General features: G+C 36.5%; 1 protein-coding gene across 2 annotated transcripts in view; it reads left to right on the top strand.

Annotated features, from left to right (window-relative positions):
• Window positions 1–21,676, top strand: part of PIAS1 (protein inhibitor of activated STAT 1) — a 121,803-nt gene that overhangs the window by 54,207 nt on the left and 45,920 nt on the right. For both annotated transcript variants that reach the window (XM_012535410.3, XM_033439940.2), the window contains exons 3-4: window positions 19,602–19,686; window positions 19,951–19,998. In XM_012535410.3, coding sequence (XP_012390864.2) covers window positions 19,602–19,686; window positions 19,951–19,998 — 133 coding nt within the window. The remainder of the gene's footprint in view (window positions 1–19,601; window positions 19,687–19,950; window positions 19,999–21,676) is intronic.

The raw sequence follows: 21,676 nt of genomic DNA, 5'->3' as shown, positions 1-21,676 counted from the left end.
TCTTGGTAACCATTAGTTTGTTTTCTATATCTGTGACTCTGTTGGTTTTGTAAATAGGTTCATTTGTACCATTTTTTTTAGATTCCACATATAAGCGATATCATATTTGTCTTTCTCTGTCTGACTTACTTCACTTAGTATGATAACCTCTAGGTCCATCCATGTTGTTACAAATGGCATTATTTCATTCTTTTTTATGGCTTGGTATATATGTACCACATCTTCTTTATCTATTCATCTGTCAATGGACATTTAGGTTGCTTCCATGTCTTGGCTACTGTAAATAATGCTGCAGTGAACATTGGGGTGTATGTATCTTTTCAAAGTATGGTTTTCTCCGGATATATGCCCAGGAGTGGGATTGCTGGATCATATGGTAGCTCTATTTTTAGTTTTTTAAGGAACCTCCATGCTGTTCTCCATAGTGGCTGTACCAGTTTACATTCCCACCAACACTGTAGGAGGGTTCCCTTTTCTCCACATCCTCTCCAGCATTTATTCTTTGTAGATGTTTTGATGATGGCTATGCTAACCGGTGTGAGATGATACCTCATTGTAGTTTTGATTTGCATTTCTCTAGTAATTAGTGATTTTGAACATCTTTTCTTGTGCCCCTTGGCCATCTATGTGTCTTCTACACTTCTTTTCTTGTTTCTCTTCTTCTCCCAGACCTCTTTGCTATCCTTATTTCTTTGGTGATTTTATCTAGTCTCAAGGCTTTAAATAGTAACTAAACATTAATGACATTTATAACATTTATATGACAAAATAACATTTATTTGACAAGATAACATTTATATCTTAGCCAAGTCCTCTCTGAGTTCCAGAGTCTCATCCAACTGCCCATATAAAATCACTATTCAGATGTCTATCCCAAACTTAATATGTCCAGTAATGAATTTTTGTTCTTTCTTTTAAAACAAATTCTACCCCTAGTTGTCGTCTTGGTTAAGGGCATCTTCCATCTGCCTAGTTGCTCAGGCTAAAATCTTTAGAGTCATCCTGGATTCTGCTCTTTTATTATGCCCCAGTCAATTAGTTAAGAAATTCTTTTGACTCTATCTTTAAAATATATCCCGAATCTGACCGCTTCTCATAACCTTCACTGCCACTACGCTGATCTGAGCCACCATCATCTCTTACCTGGATTATTACATGGATTTCTGCTGCTACATTTCCCTCCTTTACAATATTTTCAGTTTAGTAGCCAGAGTGATTCCATTAAGTGACTCTTTTAATCACGTTACTTCTTTGTTTAAAACTCTCTGTTGGCTTCTTATGTGACTCAGAGTAAAATCCAAAATCCTATGATCTAGCCCTCTCTTCATTACCTGTCCAGTATTATTATTTACTAGTATTCTCTTTAACTTGGCTCTAACCACAGTGGCTTTCTTGCTGTTCCTCAGATACACTGTATGCTCTTACCTTGGGGCCTTGGCATGGGTGTTTTCTTTACCTGGAATGCTCTTCCCAGTATACTCACATGGCTATCTCCTTCACCTCCTTCAAGCCAAAAATACTAATTTTTTTTAATAAGACTTACCCAGACTACCCTATTTAAAATTCCACCTCATTCTTTCTAATCCCTATTACCCTGTGCTATTTTTTCTGTAATGTTTATCACTTTCTGACATACTTTATTATGATATCATTTATTATCTTTCTTTTCCTGTCAGAATGTAAGTCCCATAAGGGCAGAGGTTTTGGTTTCTTCTTCGTTGATTATCCCAAGCACCTAGAATAATGTCTTATACATGTTAGGTGCTCAATAAATATTTGTTGAATGAATGTTTGTGTAACAAATCTGTTTCATGTTATTTTGTGACTCTGCTTTCTTTCTGTTGGTCTTATTTTTTTTAGTCAGTATGTAGTTCCCAGCAGTTCCTGGAATACTTCCAGATTCAGATCTAGCCCAAAAGAGAAAAAGTCTTTGTCCCAGTATCCCCAGGAAAAGATCCTGAGGTTCACTATGATTGAACTACTTTAAATGCCATGTGCCGCCCTTGACCAGTCAACCCTTCAGGGGAATGGGGTGCCCTTTTCAGCCTAGACTTTGGTCATATGCTCCATTCTGAGACTGGAAGTAAAGTCACAAATAAAAACGTCTGTTGCGGGAATAGAAGCTGCTGAATACAAGAAATGTCTACTAGCTTGTATACCACTGTTTTACAAAATGTGATCCTTGGATACTGCTTCCATGGGATGTCAGTAGGTATTCTTTGACCATGTCCTATTAATTTTGGAAACTTAAATTTAAAAAAGCTTTGTTATTGCAGAATTTCTCAGGGTTTTGAATATAATAATGTACTCTATGAATCTCTAAGTGGGATATGTTTTATGCAACAACTTCCCAAAATTCTTTGAACATGGAAGCCTTTTCCCTTTAGAAGATCTCATGGTATATTCTCACGGCCCACATAATGAGAAATATTGTTATGTTTGCTAAGAACTAGTTAGAAAATTGAAGAAAAATCTCATGCAACAGCAACAAAAAAAATACAAAGGAATACTCTTCAAATTTACAGGATTTATTAGAAGAAAAAATGTTTGATTCCCCAAAGACTTGAATATTTAGAAAGACACAGTCCTTTGAAAGATGTCTGTTTTCAATAAATTTAGCGTAGTTGTAATTAGAAATCCAATTTAACAGGGAGGTAAAGGGAAGAGAAAGAGAGCTTTATCAAATGACTTCCAAAGTTCCTTTGTGTTGTAGGTTTTTTAGATTGCAAGAAAGGGTAATACCTCAGGCCACCTAAGAAAGGTTTATTGTAAGGTTGTATAAGAATTAGAAAGTTATGATTATGTACTTTCTTTGTCTGGTTATGTATATTCTCTCCCTCTATGGCACCTCTATATCTTTCTAAGCATTTAGTTTGTTTGCCTCTGACTACAGAGAGCTCTTGGAGACCCTTTATGTTCCATACTCCAAATCCTGGAAGAAGCTAGTTTGAATTGATTTTAGTAAATATGTTGCTAATGGATGGATCCCTTCAGGTATAGTCATTTTATGGGTTACCCAGTGGATAGGCCACCCCTGGGAAAATTATGCTCCCTGTTGCTATCAGTGGCTGTCCAGTATAGAAAACAGCCTATAGCTACTTTCCTGGTAGAAGGTGTGGGCTGGGAAGGTTCAACTAGGAGGGAAAGTTGGATGTGGTAGGTAGCATGACTAAAATAGCCAGTATAATTTAGAAGAAAAAATAAGAATAGACAGAGGAATTCTGAAAAATAGATGTATGACATACCACATGTAAAATATACTGTCTATATGTATGACAAATGTATAATAATTGAAACTGTGGAACTGATGCCTGAATAAGCAGTTAATGAAGTAGAAATATAATTTTAAAATAACAAAAGTGAAATTTCTAATTAGTGGCATGAATTAGACATTAAATTGTTCAGGAGTACCTAATTAACCATTAAAAAGTTAAATTCCTGCCTTGCAACTTGTCAGAATAATATCAAAATATGGTTTAAAGATTTAAATGCTTAAAAATGAAACTATAGTGATGTCAGAGGGAAATACAGGTTGCATTTAAATAGATGCATAAATAATGTATTACACTGCATAAAAATATTTAAATAATACTGGAGTTAGGGAGGAATTTTTCTTCAGGAAAAACATGAATTGTGAGGACTCATTTTTTTTATTACATTATATGGCAAAATAAATAAACCAAGGGAAAATATTTATAATATATGACCATATTACAAATCTTTAATATATGAAAGGCTGTTAGAATAATTGGTGTGTGCACAGGAGTGTTTAATCTTACCCAGCCGTCAGACAGTGTTACTTACCCTAGTTCATACACTCTTTCCACTTCACTGAATGACTATTTCATCTTACTCTGTCACAACACACTTTTACTCACACACAGCTATTTTTCCACTCTCTTTGTTGATGACTGTGCTTGTTATTTCTTTTTCACCAGGAAAATGGAACCAGTTAAAAGTTAACTTCTTTTTTTTTTTAATTTAATTTTATTTTTGGCTGTGTTGGGTCTTCGTTGCTGTGTGTGGCCTTTCTCTAGTTGTGAGCGGGGGCTACTCTTCGTTGCCGTGCGCGGGCTTCTCACTACGGTGGCTTCTCTTGTCGTGGAGCATGGGCCCGCGTGGGCCCATGGGCACGCGGGCTTCAGTAGTTGCAGCATGTGGGCTCAGTAGTTGTGGCTCTCGGATTCTAGAGCGCAGGCTCCATAGTTGTGGCGCACAGGCCTAGTTTCTCCACGGCATGTGGGATCTTCCCGCAGCAGGGATCAGGATCTTCCTGCAGCAGGGATCGAACCCATGTCCCCTGCATTGGCAGGTGGATTCTTAACCACTGTGCCACCAGGGAAGTCCCCAAAAGTTAACTTCTAAAAGTTCCCATCCCATAAGTACTTTATCCACACCTACCTACGTCTCTGACCATATGCTATATATGTTTTTTCCGTGACTCTGAATGAATTCTTTGGTCTCTGGACTAAGGCCATTCCTTACACTTGTGTGTTAGATCCCATTCACTTGCTTATTCAAGGACATTGCTTATTCTTCCTTCTCTCTTGTACGTCATCAATTTTTTGCCTGTGTACTAGATCATTCCATTAATATATAATTTTGTGCTAACTTTCCCATCTTAAAAAACAAACTACTTTTCTCCTAATTTCCCTCCAGCTATACCCCCATTTTCTTTTCCTTCACCACAAAATTCCTTGCCAGGAGTGTTTCAATTCACTGTCTCTGATTTCTTTCCTCCCTTTTCTCTCATGAATCCTTTCCAAGTAGGTTTTCACTTAACCCATGACAAAGAAACTTCTGTTATCTAGGTCATCAGTGACCATTATGTCACTAAAAGCAAGTCATTGCTCAGTTTTTTTGTGTGTGTGTGTGTGTTTTGTTTTTTTTTTTGCGGTACGTGGGCCTCACTGTTGTGGCCTCTCCCGTTGCGGAGCACAGGCCCCGGACGCGCAGGCTCAGTGGCCATGGCTCACGGGCTTAGCTGCTCTGCGGCATGTGGGATCTTCCTGGACTGGGGCACGAACCTGTGTCCCCTGCATCGGCAGGTGGACTCTCAACCACTGCGCCACCAGGGAAGCCCCATTGCCCATTGCTCAGTTTTGAAACATCAAAAGAAAAAATTAAAATGTGACTGGTACGATTAGAGTGCCTTACAACATAAAGCCAATAAGGGTATGAAAAGTAGTTAACTTATAGAGTAGCCAAAGAAATGCAAATTTAAGACAATAAGATGTTTTTCATCTAGTGCCCAGTGTTGGCAAGGAACTCTCATATACCACTTACTTATGCAAATGAACAGCATTTCTGGAAGCAGTTTGGCAACTTGTACAAAAGCTTTAAAAATGTGTATATCTTTTGACCCACGCATTCCTTTTCTAAGAGTATGTCCTAAGGAAATAAAGATCACACAAATACAAACACACACCCCCAGGGGGAGAGGAAAGGATTCATCAAGGCATAGTTTATAAAAGGAAAATATTGAAAACAACCTAAATATCCAACAATAGGTGATTGGTTAAATTATGGCATATTTATATAATAGAATACCATGTAGCCACTTAAAATGATGACAGGTTATTGACATGGAAAGATTTTTACTACACATTTTGAAGTGAGAAAAGTATTCAGAACAATTTTTGTGGGAAACATTGTGTATATTACACTGATGGATGTACATATGCACAGTGTGTGTATATGGGAAAATACCTGGAAAAATGGATACCAAAGTGTTTTTTAGCTGCTATAAGTGGCAGAATTTTAGGGTTTTTCTAACTTGGTTTGGTTGTATTGCCAACATCAGAAAAAGAAGAAAATGAAAAATTTTTACAAAAGAAAGAAAACTAACTTTCCAATTATAGTCTTGTTCCATTTTCTATTTTTGCTTTTAAACATTGATCATCAGACTTTGTTCATAGCTGGCTGACTTGGTTTGACGCAGTCTTGTTTCTTAACCCCACTGGACTTAAAATAGCTTGATAGCCTGCCAGCTGTGAAAGAATAGATAGGCCAGATATAATATTTACCATACTGTTAGCTCTAAAGTTACTTAGGAGTCTGTATAGGCTCATAACGATTTAAGTTCTTCAGGAGACCAGCTGACTAACTCAGTAAACTATCTGAGAAATTATAAAGACAAAATAAATAGGACAGATAGAGTTAAATTCCAGAGGAGAAAGATGATGAAAAGCATAGTAAGCTTACTGAAAATGAATTTATTAGGAACCTACAATTAGGGTGTGATAAAATGATATCAGAGGGTTTTATAGAGCTAGAGTCCAACAGAATTGCATGTTACAGTGTTCTTTCCTGCTTCATGGAAAAATTCATGTGTGGCTTTTGTTGTACCCCCAAAGAACTTTTGCCTTTAGCCAGGCAAATGTTGTGGAATATTTGCCACCATGAGAATTCTTAAAATCTAGCAGTAGAACATCATAGCTGTGTGTTTAACGTGTATGTGTGATATTATATTGGTTTCTATATAAGATATGTAAAACAAATTATTATAAAAGCAATGCATACTCAATGTGAAAAAACTTTTAAGTTACAAAGAAACGGGTTTTTGCTGCTGCTTTTGATCTTTCATTGCGTGTATACATCTATATACACATATATAAATAAATTTACTTAGGCTGTGCATTTCAAGTTTATATCTTGCCTTTTTTACCTTAATATTTTATGACTGTGTTCTCAGGTCATTATATTTTGTTTGCTTAAAATACTTACCATATTAAAGATAGATAGTCAAAAGCAGTATAAGTTCGTTGATGATTCGGTATATGCCTTTTATTGGGGAAACAAATACTCTGCAACCTTCTTTTTCAGTGGTAGAGCAGTCTAATGATGAAATTAGGTAATTTCAGGTATATTTTTAAAAATTACCTTATTGTCCAGGTTTTTGTTTGTTTTTTTGAATAAACCAAAATGTTCAATAAAGATTTTAAGACTGACATTTGTAGATAGGTACTTTAGTTTCACTTTCCCCAAGACAGCAAGAAATATTCTATAACAGAAAGATGACTATTTTTAGCTTTTCTTTCTGCTGGTGAGGTGGAATAATAAATATTTTTAGAGCAGTTGAAAGTACAACCACTTAGATTAGCTTAGTGTTTCTGTCATCAGAATCTCAATAACTTTGTTTATGTTATGTATCTAGGTTTTGCCTTCCAATATGTTTAGTTTATGTAAATTGCAACATGATTCCTCTTTCTCTTTTTAGTCTAGTTCATCTCTCTATGGAACAATGTTTTTTTTAAAAAAAAGAAATTTCTAAAGCCATAACTTTTTCTCTGCACATTTTATGTTTTGATTGATAATTATATTCTGGTTATTATAAGCAATGGTTTTCTTTCTTACAGATGAAACATTGGTAATTAATACTTACGGGGGGGGGCAGGTTGTTGAAAATCTTCTCCTGTAAGTACAGTGAGCCCTTAATATTCACAAGAGATATCCTCCACGACACCTTTATAGGTATCCTTAATTACAAACTCCACTAGAACATTTCATCCTTTCTCTGAATTGGAGTATGGAAAAGGTGGAAATCTGAATGACTGTTTTTACCCTCAACAAGAGCTACTGACAAGTATACAAGGCCACACTCATCCTACATCCTCAAAACAGCTAATATTCAAAGTCCTGTCTTAGCAAAATTTCAAATTACATTATAGAACTTTGGAGACCTTCAAGATTGGCTGTAGTGATTCAAAACAGAATAGTAATTAATTCACAAATCTGAGATATTAACTTCCTATTGCAGCTATGAAAACAAAGTTCTCATATTTAAGTATTAAAATCAATAACCATTCATACCTGAATCTGTTGCAATCTGACGTTTGCTCCACATTGCACTGAAACAGGTCCAGCCAAGATCATCTGTGGCTTGCCAGTTATTAAGTCTAGTTCTCAATTCTTATCCTGACTTCTGAGCGTGTACCACTGCCGCTTTGAAATGCTCTCTTCCCTTGATGTCAAGGACGCCATTTCCTCCTGTTTTTCTTTCTGAATTTCTGGCTGTTTCTTCTTTGACTTGAGCCTTAAATGTGGTACAAGGGTTCTGTTCTGTTGTTCATTCCCCCTCACCATCTGCCGGTTTTTTTGTGTGTGGGTGCGTGTGTGCACCATTTTGCTTTAGTTACTACTTTCTTAAACAACTTTATCAAAATATCCTTGACATACCATAAACTTCACATACTTGAAATGTACAATTTAATACATTTTGACTATGTGAAATCACCATCATTATAAAAATAATGAACATATCCATCACTCCCCAAAGTTTCCTCATCCCATTAGTAATTCCTCCCAGCTGCCCCTTCCATTCCCAACCAGCCCCTAGATATGATGTGTTTTCTGTCACTATAGATCAGTTTGCATTTTCTAAAATTTTATATAATGGTATCATGGAATATATAATCTTTTGGGGGGGGAGGGGGAGGGGAACGAGGCTGACTTCTCTTAGATTATATTCTAAGGTTTACCCATGTTGTTGTATCGGTAGTTTGTTGCTTTTTATTGCTGAATGGTATTTATTATATGGATATAACACTATTTATTCATTCACCCACTGATAGACATTTGAGTTTCCAGTTTTTGGCTGTTGAGAACAAATCTGCTATGAAAATTTAGGCTCAAATCTTTGTATAATTATATGCTTATATTTTTCTTGGGTAGATTACTTAGGAATGGAGCAAGTGGATCAGATGATAGATACAGGTTTAACTTTGTAAGCAGCTGCCAAACTGTTTTTTAAACCATTAGGCCATTTTACATTCTCTTCTGTAGCATATGAACTTTTCAGTTGCTCTCCATCCTTGTCAACACTTGGTGTTGTCATTTTAAGGATTTTAGACATGCTAATAGGTGTGTATCTCATTGTAGTTTTAATTTGCATTTCCCACAGACTAAGGATGTTGAACATCTTTTAATGTGCTTTTTTGTCATCCATATATTTATGTTCTTTGGTGAGGTGTCTGTTCAGATCTTCTGCACATTCAAATTTTGTTATGTTGTTTGCTTTCTTGTTAGTGACTTGTAAGAGTTCTTTATAGATTCTGGCTACAAGTCCTTTAATGGATATGTGAATTGTAAATATTTTCTCCCAGTCTGTGGCTTCTCTTTTCTTTTTTTTTTTTTTAACAGTGTCTTCCCAAGAGCATAAGTTGTTAATTTTGATGAAGTCCAATTCATCAATTGAAAAAAAGATCGTGCTTTGGGACTGTACCTAAAGAAATCTTTACTCCCAATCCATCCCTGGAATAGATATTTGTTTATCTATTCACCTCTTGATGGACACTTGAGTTTCTTTTACCTTTTGGCTATTGTGAATAAAGCTGTTATGGACATTGGCATTCAGATATCTGTTTAGAGTCCCTGCTTTCATTTCTTTGCATTAGTATATACCTAGGAGTGGAATTGCTGAGTCTTAATGATAATTCTGTGTTTTACTCTTGGGGGAACTGCCAAATTGTTTTCCACAGCATCTGTACCATTTTATTATTCCTATCATCAGTGTATGGGGGGGTTCCAGTTTCTCTGTATCCTCACCAACTCTTGTGATTTTGTTTTGTTTTTAATTGTAGCCATCTCGTCAGTTTGAAGTGGTTCTGGTTTTGTGTACAGTAATTCCCCTACATACGAACCTTCAAGTTGAGAACATTCAGAGATGCAAGTGCGCATTTTCATGTCCAGTCATGTAAGATCACGTGTCTGGTGTACGTTGTCACGTGCGTGCGTTCTCTACAAGTGGTTGTGCTTTTGTGTACTTTACTATACAGCAGTGGTCCCCGACTTTTTAGGCACCAGGGACTGGTTTCGTGGAAAACAATTTTTCCATGGACCAAGGTTGGGGGTGTGGTGGTTTCGGGATGATTCAAGTATTGTGCACTTTATTTCTGTTATTATTACATTGTAATATACAATGAAATAATTGTACAACTCACCATAATGCTGATAGGAGGCAGAGCTCAGGCGGTAATGTGAGCGATGGGAAGTGGCTGTAAATACAGATGAAGCTTTGCTCGCTCTCCTGCCTCTCACTTCCTGCTGTGCAGCCCAGTTCCTAACAGGCCACAGACTAGTACTGGTCTGGGGGTTGGGGACCCCGGCTGTACAGTACTGTATAGAGTACCGTAGTACAGTATCTTTATTTCAAGCCCAGGATGTCTGGAAGCAAGCGTAAAAGTAGCAGTGGTGTAGCTGGTACTGCTAAGAAGTGCCAAGTGGTAACGATGGATACAGAAGTGAAAATAATTGAGAGAGTGGAGCAAGGCGAAAAGATGGTAGATATCGCTCATTCTTATAACATGAATCGTTCAACCATTGGCATGATTCTAAAGAGCAAGGACAAGATCATGGAACGTGTAAAGTCTGCTGTGCCGATGAAGTGGACAATATCAGTAATATCAAAGAAGCATGGAAAAGTGATAGAGGAGATGGAGAAACTTCTCAGTGTATGGATGCAGTATCAGCATCAAGTCCCACTCAGTTTAATGCTGATTCAAGAGAAAGCTAAAAGCCTTTATGAAGACTTGAAGAAACACGATGAAGAATCAGATTGCGCATCTTTTTTTTTTTTTTTTTTTTTTTGCGGTACGCGGGCCTCTCACTGTTGTGGCCTCTCCCGTTGCGGAACATAGGCTCCGGACACGCAGGCTCAGCAGCCATGGCTCACGGGCCCAGCCGCTCCGCGGCATGTGGGATCTTCCCGGACCGGGTCACAAACCCGTGTTCCCTGCATCGGCAGGCAGACTCTCAACCACTGCGCCACCAGGGAAGCCCAGATTGCGCATCTTTTAATGCCAGCCTTGGCTGGTTTCATCAGTTCGAGGCTAGAGCCAACCTTCACAATGTAAAAGTAAGTGTCAAGGCAGCAAGTGCAGATACAGTAGCTGTCCGGGAATTTCCTGAAACGCTTCGAGAAATTATTGATGAAGGCGAGTATTTACCTGAGCAGGTTCTTAATGTGGATGAGACAGGACTATACTGGAAGAGGCTGCCAGACCAAAGTTACATCAGTAAGGAGGAAAAGTTGATGCCAGGCTATAAAGCAGCAAAGGATAGGCTAACTGTTGTTTGGTGGCAATGCTTCCAGTGATATGAAGCTGAAACCTCTCTTAGCTTATCATTGAGAGAACACAAGAGCCCTTAAAGACATAGCCAAGGGCTCTCTTCCTGTTGTGGAAGAGTAACCCCAAAGCCTGGGTTACACAGGCCATTTTCCAGGACTGGTTTTTCCACCACTTTATCCCAGAGGTAGAGAAATATTGCTTGCAGAAGGACATCCCATTCCAACATTCTTTTGCTGCTTGACAGTGCTCCGGGCCACCCACCATTCATAGATGACTTTCATCCCAACGTCAGAGTAGTGCATCTGCCACCGAATACTACGTCGCTCATCCAACCTATGGACCAGGGAGTTATAGCGACTTTCAAGAAATATTATTTACATCACACTTTTCGTCAGGCAGTAAAGGTGAGTGACGAATCAGGAACAACCTTGCGACAATTTTGGAAGGACTATAACATCTACAAGGCCATAAAAAACACTGACTTTGCTTGCCATGAGGTTACAGCCATCACCATGAATGGGGTTTGGAAGAACCTTTGCCCACAGTTTGTTCACAATTTTTGTGGATTTGAGGTGGATGAGGAGTCCAAAGAGGTCTTCAGCAACTTAGTGACCCTCAGTGAGAAGCTGGAGCTAGATCTGCAAGGGGACTATAGTGACTTTCCTTTACTACTTTTGCAAAGTCTGTATTCTTTGTGTGTGGTCTGTGAAGTTTCTCTTCCATTGTCTCTTCAGTCGGCCTGTGATCTGATGGAGATTTCTCCAAACATCCAATCACCCCTCACCCTGCCCCCCCAAAAGTGTGTACATCTCTTTAAATCTTGTGATAGATGACAGGCTACAGTCCCTACAGCTACAGTGGGGCTGAGGAATAGGGGATAATTGCTAGATCACTCACACAGCTCTCTCAACAGATTCAGCAGTCTCTTTCTTCATCAAGCATTCCCCTGGTTGCTGTGTGTCTGATCAGGTTCAGAGTTCTGAAATCATTGATTCTGATTTTTTTTTCCCCAGCTTAATGGTTGTTTGGGAGGAGGAACTAACTCCTGGAGCTTTCTATTCTACCATTTTCTCTGATGTCACCTATGATCTCCTTTGTGTTAATTTTTGCATATGGTGTACTATATAACTCAAAGCACTTTTCCCCCCACTGCATATGAGTATCCAGTTGTTTTGGCACCATTCATTGAAAAGACTGTTCTTTTTCAACTAAATTGCCTTTGAACCTTTGTCAAAAATCAGTCGTTCATATATATGTGGATATATTTCAGGATTCTCTATTCTGCTCCATAGATCTATTTTTTTAATCTAGACACCAACATCACACTGTCTTAATTACTGTAGCTTTATAATAAGTTTCAGAACCAAGTGGTATTGGCCCTCTAGCTTTGTTCTTCTTTTTCAAAGTTGTTTTAACTCTTCTAGGTCCTTTGCATTTCCACATGAAGTTTAGAAGCACCTTATCAATTTCTTAAAAAAAAAAAAACAAACTAGCTAGGATTTTTATTGGATTACATTGAATCTGTAGATCAGTTTGGAAACAACTGATATCTTAACCACATTGAGTCATCTGAGCCATGAACACTGTCTCTCTCTTCATTTATTTGGGTCCTTAATTTCTCTGAGCAATATTTGGCATTTTTCAACGCACAGGTCTAGCTCCTCTTCTGTCAGTTTTATGCCTAAGTATTTCATTTTGAGGGGACGCTACTATAAATGTGTTTTTAAAATTTCAATTTCTTATTGTTTACTACTAATTTATAGAAATAGCACAGATTTTTGTATATCATTGTTACCTTATTAAACTCACTTATTCTAATACCTTTTGGTAGAGTCTGTCAGATTTTCTACATAGATCATCATGTTGTCTGTGAATAGATGGTTTTAGTTATTTTTCAATCCTGATGTTTTTTCTTTCTTTTTCTTGCCTTATTGCACTGGCAAGAATCTCCAGTACATTGCTGAATAGAAATTATGAGTGGATGTCACTGTCTTGTTTCTAATTCTTTAGTCTCTCATCTTTAATTGTAATTTTTTTTGGTTTTTATTTATTTATTTATTTCGGCATGTGGGATCTTTGTTGCAGCATGCAGGACCCTTCATTGCGGCAAGCAAGCTTCTCTAGTTGTGGTTCCAGAGCACGCAGGCTCAGTGGTTGTGGAACACAGGCTTAGCTGCCCTGCAGCATGTGGGATCCTAGTTCTCTGACCAGGGGTTGAACCCACGTCTCCCGCATTGGAAGGCAGATTCTTAACCACTGGACCACCAGGGAAGTCCCTAAATGTAACGTTGGCTGTAAATTTTTCATAGAAATCCTTTTTTGGGTTGAGGAAGTTCACTTCTATTCCTGGTTTGCTGAGAGTTTTTTTAAAAATCAGGAATGGATGTTAAATTTTTGTCACATGCTTTTTCTGCATCTATTGAAATGACAACATGTTTCTTTTTTAGTTTGTTAATCTAGTGACTTGAATGTTGAAACAACCCTGCATTCTTGGGATAAATCTCTCTTGGTTATATATAATGTATTATCCTTTTTTTTATATGGTTGGATTTGATTTGTGAAAGTTCTGTTAAGAATGTTTGTATTTATGTTCATGAGAGGTAATAGTTGGTAATTTTCTTTTAATGTCTTTGTCTTGTTTTGGTACTGGAGTAATAACTCTCATAAAATGAGTTGTGAAATGTTCTCTTTTTAATTTGGGAGCAAGTGTTTGTTTAGAATTTATTACTCTTTGCTTAAGTGTTTGATAGAATTCTTCAGTTTTTTTAAACAATTTATGTAGAATTGGTACTGTTTCTTAAATATTTGGTAGAATTCCACAGAGAAAACATCTGGGCCTAGACTTTTCTTTCAGGAAAGATATTTAACTACAAATTCAAACTTTAAACTAGATATAGAGCTATTCAGGTTATCTATTTGGTAGTTTTTGTTTTTCAAGAAACTTGTTTTTTCTAAGTTGTCAATTTTTGGCCAAAAGGTGTTCATGATATTCTCCTATATACTTTTATTGTCTATAGAATCTGTAGTGATGTTACCTCTTATTCCTTATTCTTATTTTTCTTTTCTTCTTTTCCTTAGTAGTCTTGCTAGAGGTTTATCAATTTTATTGATCTTCAAAAAGAAACTAGCTTCTGGTGTTGTTGATTTTTCTCCTTTTTTGGTTACAGAATATTCCATTATATGAATATTTAGTCAGTCATTCTCCTATTGTTGATATTTTGCATAAGAATAATCTTAATGGGAACCGTGTGACTAATTTATATGATGAAAATGACAAAACCTTAAGGATATGAATAAATGGATACAGTACTCCAGGATGGGAAGATTAAAGATGTAAACATATATAAAGATGTCAGCTCTCAAAATAATTCATGGGTTTATTGTAATTCTACTCAAAATACCACTGAGCTTTGAGAATCATGGCAAAAGGATTCAGAAGTTTATCTAGATGATAAAACATTTGAGTTGATGTTAAAGTTCTGAAAAAAGAAGAATGGATGTAGAGAAACCTGATATAAGATATTAAAACATAGTGAAACTATAACAATTAAAAAGAAGAGTGCCAGCACCAGGATAAAAAAAGACCAATGAGAAAATAGCCTGGGAATGGAACATGTTGGATATAAGGATTTAATATATGGTAAAGGAAGCACACGTATCCATAGGGAAGAAGGATTATTTAACAAATGGTATTAGTATAACTAAGCAATTTGGAGAAACAAAAATTTAGATTTTTTACAAATATCACATACTAAAATAAGTTCCAGATGGATTGATAATTACATAGAAACAACAAGCCAGAGAATTGAATTGTGTACTGATTGAACCTAAGAAGGGGAACAACACAAATTTACAAGGAGGTGGTTGACAGATTACACTACATAAAACTTAACTTTTGTATCATCCCAAAATGTAGCCAAAATGAGAAAACATAACAGACTGGGGGAAATATTTGCAGCAGATTTCCAAAGGGTTAATATTTTTTATATATGAAACTCTTATGCAGATGTAAAAATGGGCATAGGACAAGATTAGACAATTAACTAAATAGGAAGTTAAAAACAAGAAAAAAATTCTTAATACAAATTAAACTACTAAGGAGTTGCCCAGATCCACCCATTAAATTAGCAGCAACTCCTGTGCAGGCCAGACTAGGATGCATTTAGTAGATGCACAAATTGCTCATGGTCTTATAGTGTTACAAGCATTTGCAAACCACTCTTGTGATATGTCAAGATTCATTTAAAAAAATCTCCATACTTTTTGACCCAGAAAACCCACATCTGGGAATTGATCCGAAGAAAATAATAGCTACCCCCCCCGCCCCCATTCCAAAAAACAAACGTATAAGCCCTGTATACAGAGTCATTTCAAATAATGAAAAATTAGAAAAACCTAAATGGTTTATCAAGGGAGCAATTAAAATTTTCATACACCTCACAGATAGAATACAATGCAATAATTAAAATATGGTAATAGAGATTGTAATTGAAAATGTGATAAGAGTAATTTTTTTAAAGCGAGCTTTTAAATTGTATGTGTAATTTGATTGGAAAGAAATATGTAAAAATGACAAGCAGTTATGATGAGAGTATAGTGGGTAATTCTTTTCCTGTTTTCTATGATTCAGTATAATGCTAGGCTGCATTAATAGAAGTACAGCACAGGGCTTCCCTGGTGGTGCAGTGGTTGAGAGTCCGCCTGCCGATGCAGGGGACGCGGGTTCGTGCCCCGGTCCGGGAAGATCCCACATGGCGCGGAGCAGTTAGGCCCGTGAGCCATGGCCGCTGAGCCTGCGCTTCCGGAGCCTGTGCTCCGCAATGTGAGAGGCCCGCGTAGCGCAAAAAAAAAAAAAAAAAAGAAGAAGTACAGCACACTTAGATCAGGGGAGCTAATAGACCTATGTTTTGAGGAGAGCATGGGCTTTGGAAATGTGTAGATCTGACCTCCAGTTCGGATTTTACTTACCTAGTATGAGGCCTTGACAGTTACATAACTACTTTGAACCTCAATTTCTAAATCTGAAAAAAGAGTAGATTTCTTTATGATTGTTGTATGGATTAACAGGAGTAGATGGTAGTTGTTGATAAAAATATTGTTCTTGTCATCTCACATCTGAATAATAAGTCAGCTTACAAGCAATCATAAATTTCAATGGCAAACAACTAAGATTTATTTTTCACTTACGTTACTTATTAGCTGTGGATTGGTTGTGGCTCTGCTCTGTTCTCTCCACTCTAGAATCAAGGCAGACTGGAAAGAAAAAGATGTTGAAACCCAAGGATAGTTCTTAAAGGTCTGCTCCACAGTGGTACACTTCTACTCATATTTCATTGACCAAGGCATCAGTGGCACTGGGTCATATTCCTCCTGTGGGGATGGGCCAATACAGAGGGGCAGCAAATATTTTGGAGAAATAGTATGCTATGACAGAGTGTGTTCAATTCTGGCTGTCACTTTAAAAGTGTGATAGACTGGGATATGTCCAGAGGAGAAAGATCAGAATGGTGAGTAATTCTGAAGTCTTGCCTGAAGTACAGTGGCAAGAGTCGATGGAGAGAGAGGGGGCACATTAATGCTGTCTAAAATATTTGAAGAATGGCTATGACTGGATATGCTATATGACATCAGTGGGTGGGAGTTACAGCATTATATATTTTGATTCAGTGTAAGGGCATAAGGAGGAAGGGAGACAGAAAAGGAAATTGGTGCTTGTTTTAAATACCTTACCTCATTTAAATTTAAAATAATCCTGTGAGCGTTTTTGTGTTCGTGTATGTTTATGTTTAAATATTGAAGAAAACAGATTCAGAGTGGATAAGTACCTAAGGTCACGTGGCAAGTAAGTGGTAAAACCAGTTTGGAATCCAGGTGTATGTGATCTCATCTCTTTCCACTAAACTTTGCTACTCTGTTGGGCTGCAAGCTTTCTTAAAATTACACTGTTTATCACCAGTCATCTTCTGCTTGACAAGGTGATGGCTTCTCTTCCCCCATCTCTAAAAGGATTCAAAGTATAAATGGAAGAATTGAAAGGAAGGTTGAACTCTATCTAGATCAATGGTCTGCAAGCTCATTTGATTATTTGTACCTTTCAGCAAAATAATTTAGCATATACCATGTATATGTTATATATGTTAAACAATTATATTGATATTGTATATGCTATAAAACACACCAAAAATAGAAGTTAAAAAAGTTAAGATTTGACATAAAATTTTAGATATTTTTGTGAATTAGATTTTATGGAAGATCTCAACTTTAGAAACTTCTATTTTACAGGTAGATATTTTTTCCTTTAACCCTATGGATTGTCTTGTGTACCCACTGAGATGCATACCCCCAACATCGGAGGTCATTGTTTTGGATGATTTGTAAGACTCATTTTTCAGTATGAAGATTCCATGATTCTGTTTGGCCTGAACTTTTCTGAAAGGGATGATGATAGCTTAATTAACTTTTAGAAAAGTTTTTAAATAGTCTTATCTAAGACCAAAACTATAATTTCACTGGCATTCACAGCAAAATTAAACCTGAAAATCAAATAGTACGAAAGATGCTTTTCCAGGTAAACAGTAATAACCCCATGAGCATTTATACACAAGAGGATGTAAAAAGGGGTTACTATTAAGTAATAAACCTGATTTCTATGTGTGGTTCAAGAAACAGCCTTGTTATTTTAGTCATATCTTCTCTATCTAAATCTGCGTGTGTGTATGTCCAAAACTTACTGTACTCATGTATTCTAAAATGAATGTGAAATTTTTCCCAGAGAATAATATTAATTTGGGTACTTGGGAAATTATTTTATCAATAGCACTGTTTTAGAATGGAGCCAGAAATCTAAATCAGGATAAGCCTACTGGACTAAAATCTTTATAGAGACATATCCTCTAAGAAGCAAAAGAAGTTACTTTCATTGCCTGACAGAGGAAACTGTTTGCTTTTCTACATTCTGGTCCTTGGTTATCTGCCTTTTGCCACGTTGATATTTCATGATTAAGATAACTTTCTGGTCAGTAACTGTTTCTTGGGGATAGAGTTTTTAAGAAAAAACCTTCCCAGATCACAGAAAGCAGAAAAGCAAATGTAGACTTTAAAAGATACTCCTATATTGACATGAAATTGTAGATCAACAGTGTTCTTTTGCATTTCTTTCTCATAGTGATACATTTGTACAGCTTTTTGACATTTGTCTTTGGTGGTAATTTTGGAGGAAGTGTTGCTTGCAGGCAGATCATCCAAAATAATGATCTCCGATGTTGGGGGTATGCATCTCAGGGGGTACACAAGACAATCCATAGGGATAAAGGAAAAAATATCTACCTGTAAAACAGAAGTTTCTAAAGTTGAGATTTTCCATAAAATCGAATTCACAAAAATATCTAAAATTTTATGTCAAATCTTAACATTTTTAACTTCTATTTTTGGTGTGTTTTATAGCATATACAATATCAATATAATAGTTTAACATACATAACATATACATGGTATATGCTAAATTATTTTGCTGAAAGGTACAAATAATCAAATGAGCTTGCAGACCATTGATCTAGATAGAGTTCAACCTTCCTTTCACTTCTTCCATTTATACTTTGTTTGAACCCTTTTAGAGATGGGTTCAGCTCCTTTTTCTGCACCAGTTTAAGTGGCCCACAGGCTAGGAGTTCCCTTGGTAATAACTTTCAGTGATCCATTTGTTCTAGAAAATTATCCTGGAAAAGGACAGTTTAAATAATTAAGTTTGGTATTTCTTAATTTTCAGTCTTTTGTTCATTCAACAAACAGTCATTCAGTGCTTCTTTGTGCCAAGCACTGAGGAAATATTAGTGAACAAGAGGGATATTGACCACTGATTTTAAAAATAGACATAACGTGTATTAAAAGCCAATAGAAATATTGTTGCTCACGGCAGCGCCCTGTAGGAATCCCTGGTCTTCACTGACCTGTGCTTCCCTGCCTGTTCTCTTGCTCTTTTCTCTCCCCCCGCCTCCACTTCCCTCCCTTCCTTCTCTCTATTCCCTTCCTTCCCTTCTTGTAACTCCTTTCCTCCTTTGAGATAGTGACCACAGGCACATTTTGATGTCATTTCATCTAAGCATAGGAGAAACTGTATATGATATTTATTGTATAAAACTTGGCATGGTATAGTTAGATGGGAGATGATAAAATTCTTAATTTGCCTTCGAGTCCAACTGTCATCTTACCTGTGCAGATCTCAAGGTGTGTGTATATGTTTGTTACTTAGCTCAGAAGCCATGTATCTTTAAATGGGTTTATATTATTTTAAATAAAATTAATATCAGCATGTTTTTATACAAGTGTGCTTTTTAGATGCAGACATCTATATGATTAGATATTGGCACATATCTTATTTTTCAGTGTCTTAACTGAGTTGTTATCTAAACTCTAGAATCTGTCCTAGTTAATTTAAAGGTGTGTGAATGGTTGGGTTTTTTTGTTTTGTTTACTGTTGTGTTCTATATTGATGAATTTGAAGGTAATTAAAAATATAATTCTTTTCTTCTTTAGCATCAGACAACAGCCAGCGCTTTCGAGAAACCTGTTTTGCATTTGCATTGACACCACAACAAGTGCAGCAAATCAGTAGTTCTATGTAAGTTGTCTTCGAGTGTAACTTGCAGCTTGACCTTTGAATCCAGTTTTGTCTATAATAAGTGACTTTTAAAAACAGTGTATTGGATGAGTATTATTGTCATGCAAATATTAGTATTGAAAATACTATTATAGTGTTAGTTACCCTAATAACTGTTAATATTTCTGATAAATCTGAAATACTTTCTGGGGTAACAGTGTCTTTGAATCAGCTTTCCTCTGTATATCTTTAAAATAACTGTAGTTCTTACTCTGTCTTTTCTAGGGATATTTCTGGGACCAAATGTGACTTCACAGTGCAGGTCCAGTTAAGGTACAGTGTTGCTACAGTATATATCCAAAGTTTAAAAGTTAATATTTCTTAAAGATTTGAAAAATCTACCTGATTTTCAGTAAGTATATTGAAAGTATTGGGTTTAGATGTTTGGGTGAGGGAAAACCTTTTCCTGTTACGATACATCCTAATTACTATCAAAGTTAGATTTTAATGTAGCCAAGTCATGTGCCATATATTTAACCATATTTCTCTATTTTGGTTGCCCTTGGTTGGTTGAGAAGCTCCAGCTAATGATATGTTTAAATATGGTGGTCAGCTCTTTAGAAGTACCAAGTTTTATGAAAGCAAAGACCTTATCTGCATGAGTGGCAAACTACTGTAGATAAAGAACTAATACTTAGATTAAGTCTACAGTGTCTCATGGACTAACAAGAACCAAAATAGTCTAATTTGTTTTGTCCTGTATTTTTAAACCATTAATTTAGATACTCTCTAATTTAGATTCCATGTGAGACATCTCTTGATAGATTTGTAAAGACGAAATTTTACAATTTGGAAAACGAAAAATTTTCAACATGCTACTGCCTATATTGTTTCTTTTCTTAGCCCATTTCTTCTAAGAATATCTAAGACATCTTTTATGTTAATATGTCTCTCTCTTGTTGCTTACATAAACCATCTTATGCTGTTGTTTTTACTCAGTGACTATCCTTGTGTAAACCTAAGTGTCCCACATTGTTCTTGTTGCAATAGGGATAGAAGAGGAAATACAAGACAGTTGTTTTCCTCAACAAGCTGTTTTCCCTATAAAGTGGGAAGGATAAGTCAAACAGATAGCCCAGTCTCAATAATCAGATACTAAGTTGTATGTAAAGATTATAAATACACTAGGAGATCAGAAAAGAGATGAAAGCACCAGCTCAGTGCTTCATGGAATAATGTGAAAAACTCTGATTTAGGTTCAAAAATAGTGTGATGAAAACTGAGAAAGCAGAGGAGAGGTTGAGGTCTTGGTTTTGGAAGGCACTGACAAAGGTGTTTCTGTGTAAAAGGTACTTTTTCCTCTGTCGGGGACAGACTATGATAATGACTGAATAAATTAAAGGACTAAAATATGGTGCCTTCATAATTAATTGTATATTGCTGTAATATTTTTTACTTCCCTGCCTCAGTAGTTTACATTTTGTTCATACTGATATGTGACTTTGTCCTTTAAAACAGTGGTTTTCAGACTGTTGCTTGGAGCCACTGTTTGGGGGCTACCCTCTGGCTACCATTCCACCTTCTCTTCCCCAACTCCCCCAATTCCCCCACCTGACACACACATATACACACACTCTGAACCAAAGTAATGTGGCTTTGGTCTGTTCTACATGTTTGACTTCTGGGTTAGTTTTCATTTGAGGAGAGTATCCCAAGACTAAAATAAAGTTTGAAAACCATAGCTCTAAAACAAAAGATCTAGTTACTATCCTTAGTACTAACGTACGCATGCATTCTTTAAAGCAGCAAAGAGGTATGGTTCACATTCCAAAGGAACGTTTTCTTTCTAAGATAAATTCAGAGATTCTAAGGGGATCTTGACGGTTAAAAATGGCTTAGCCATCAAATTTATCTCCAGAATTTGATGAAAAAACAACCATTTTGTATTATATTTGGTAATTGTTAGGTGGTTCTTTGTATTTTACTAAATTGTTTTAATCCCCTCCTCACC

This window comes from Orcinus orca, chromosome 2 (assembly GCF_937001465.1).
Source record: "Orcinus orca chromosome 2, mOrcOrc1.1, whole genome shotgun sequence".
NCBI lineage: Eukaryota > Metazoa > Chordata > Mammalia > Artiodactyla > Delphinidae > Orcinus > Orcinus orca.
Note: the sequence above shows the minus strand (reverse complement) of the source record. Positions and strands in the feature narration are given on the sequence as shown.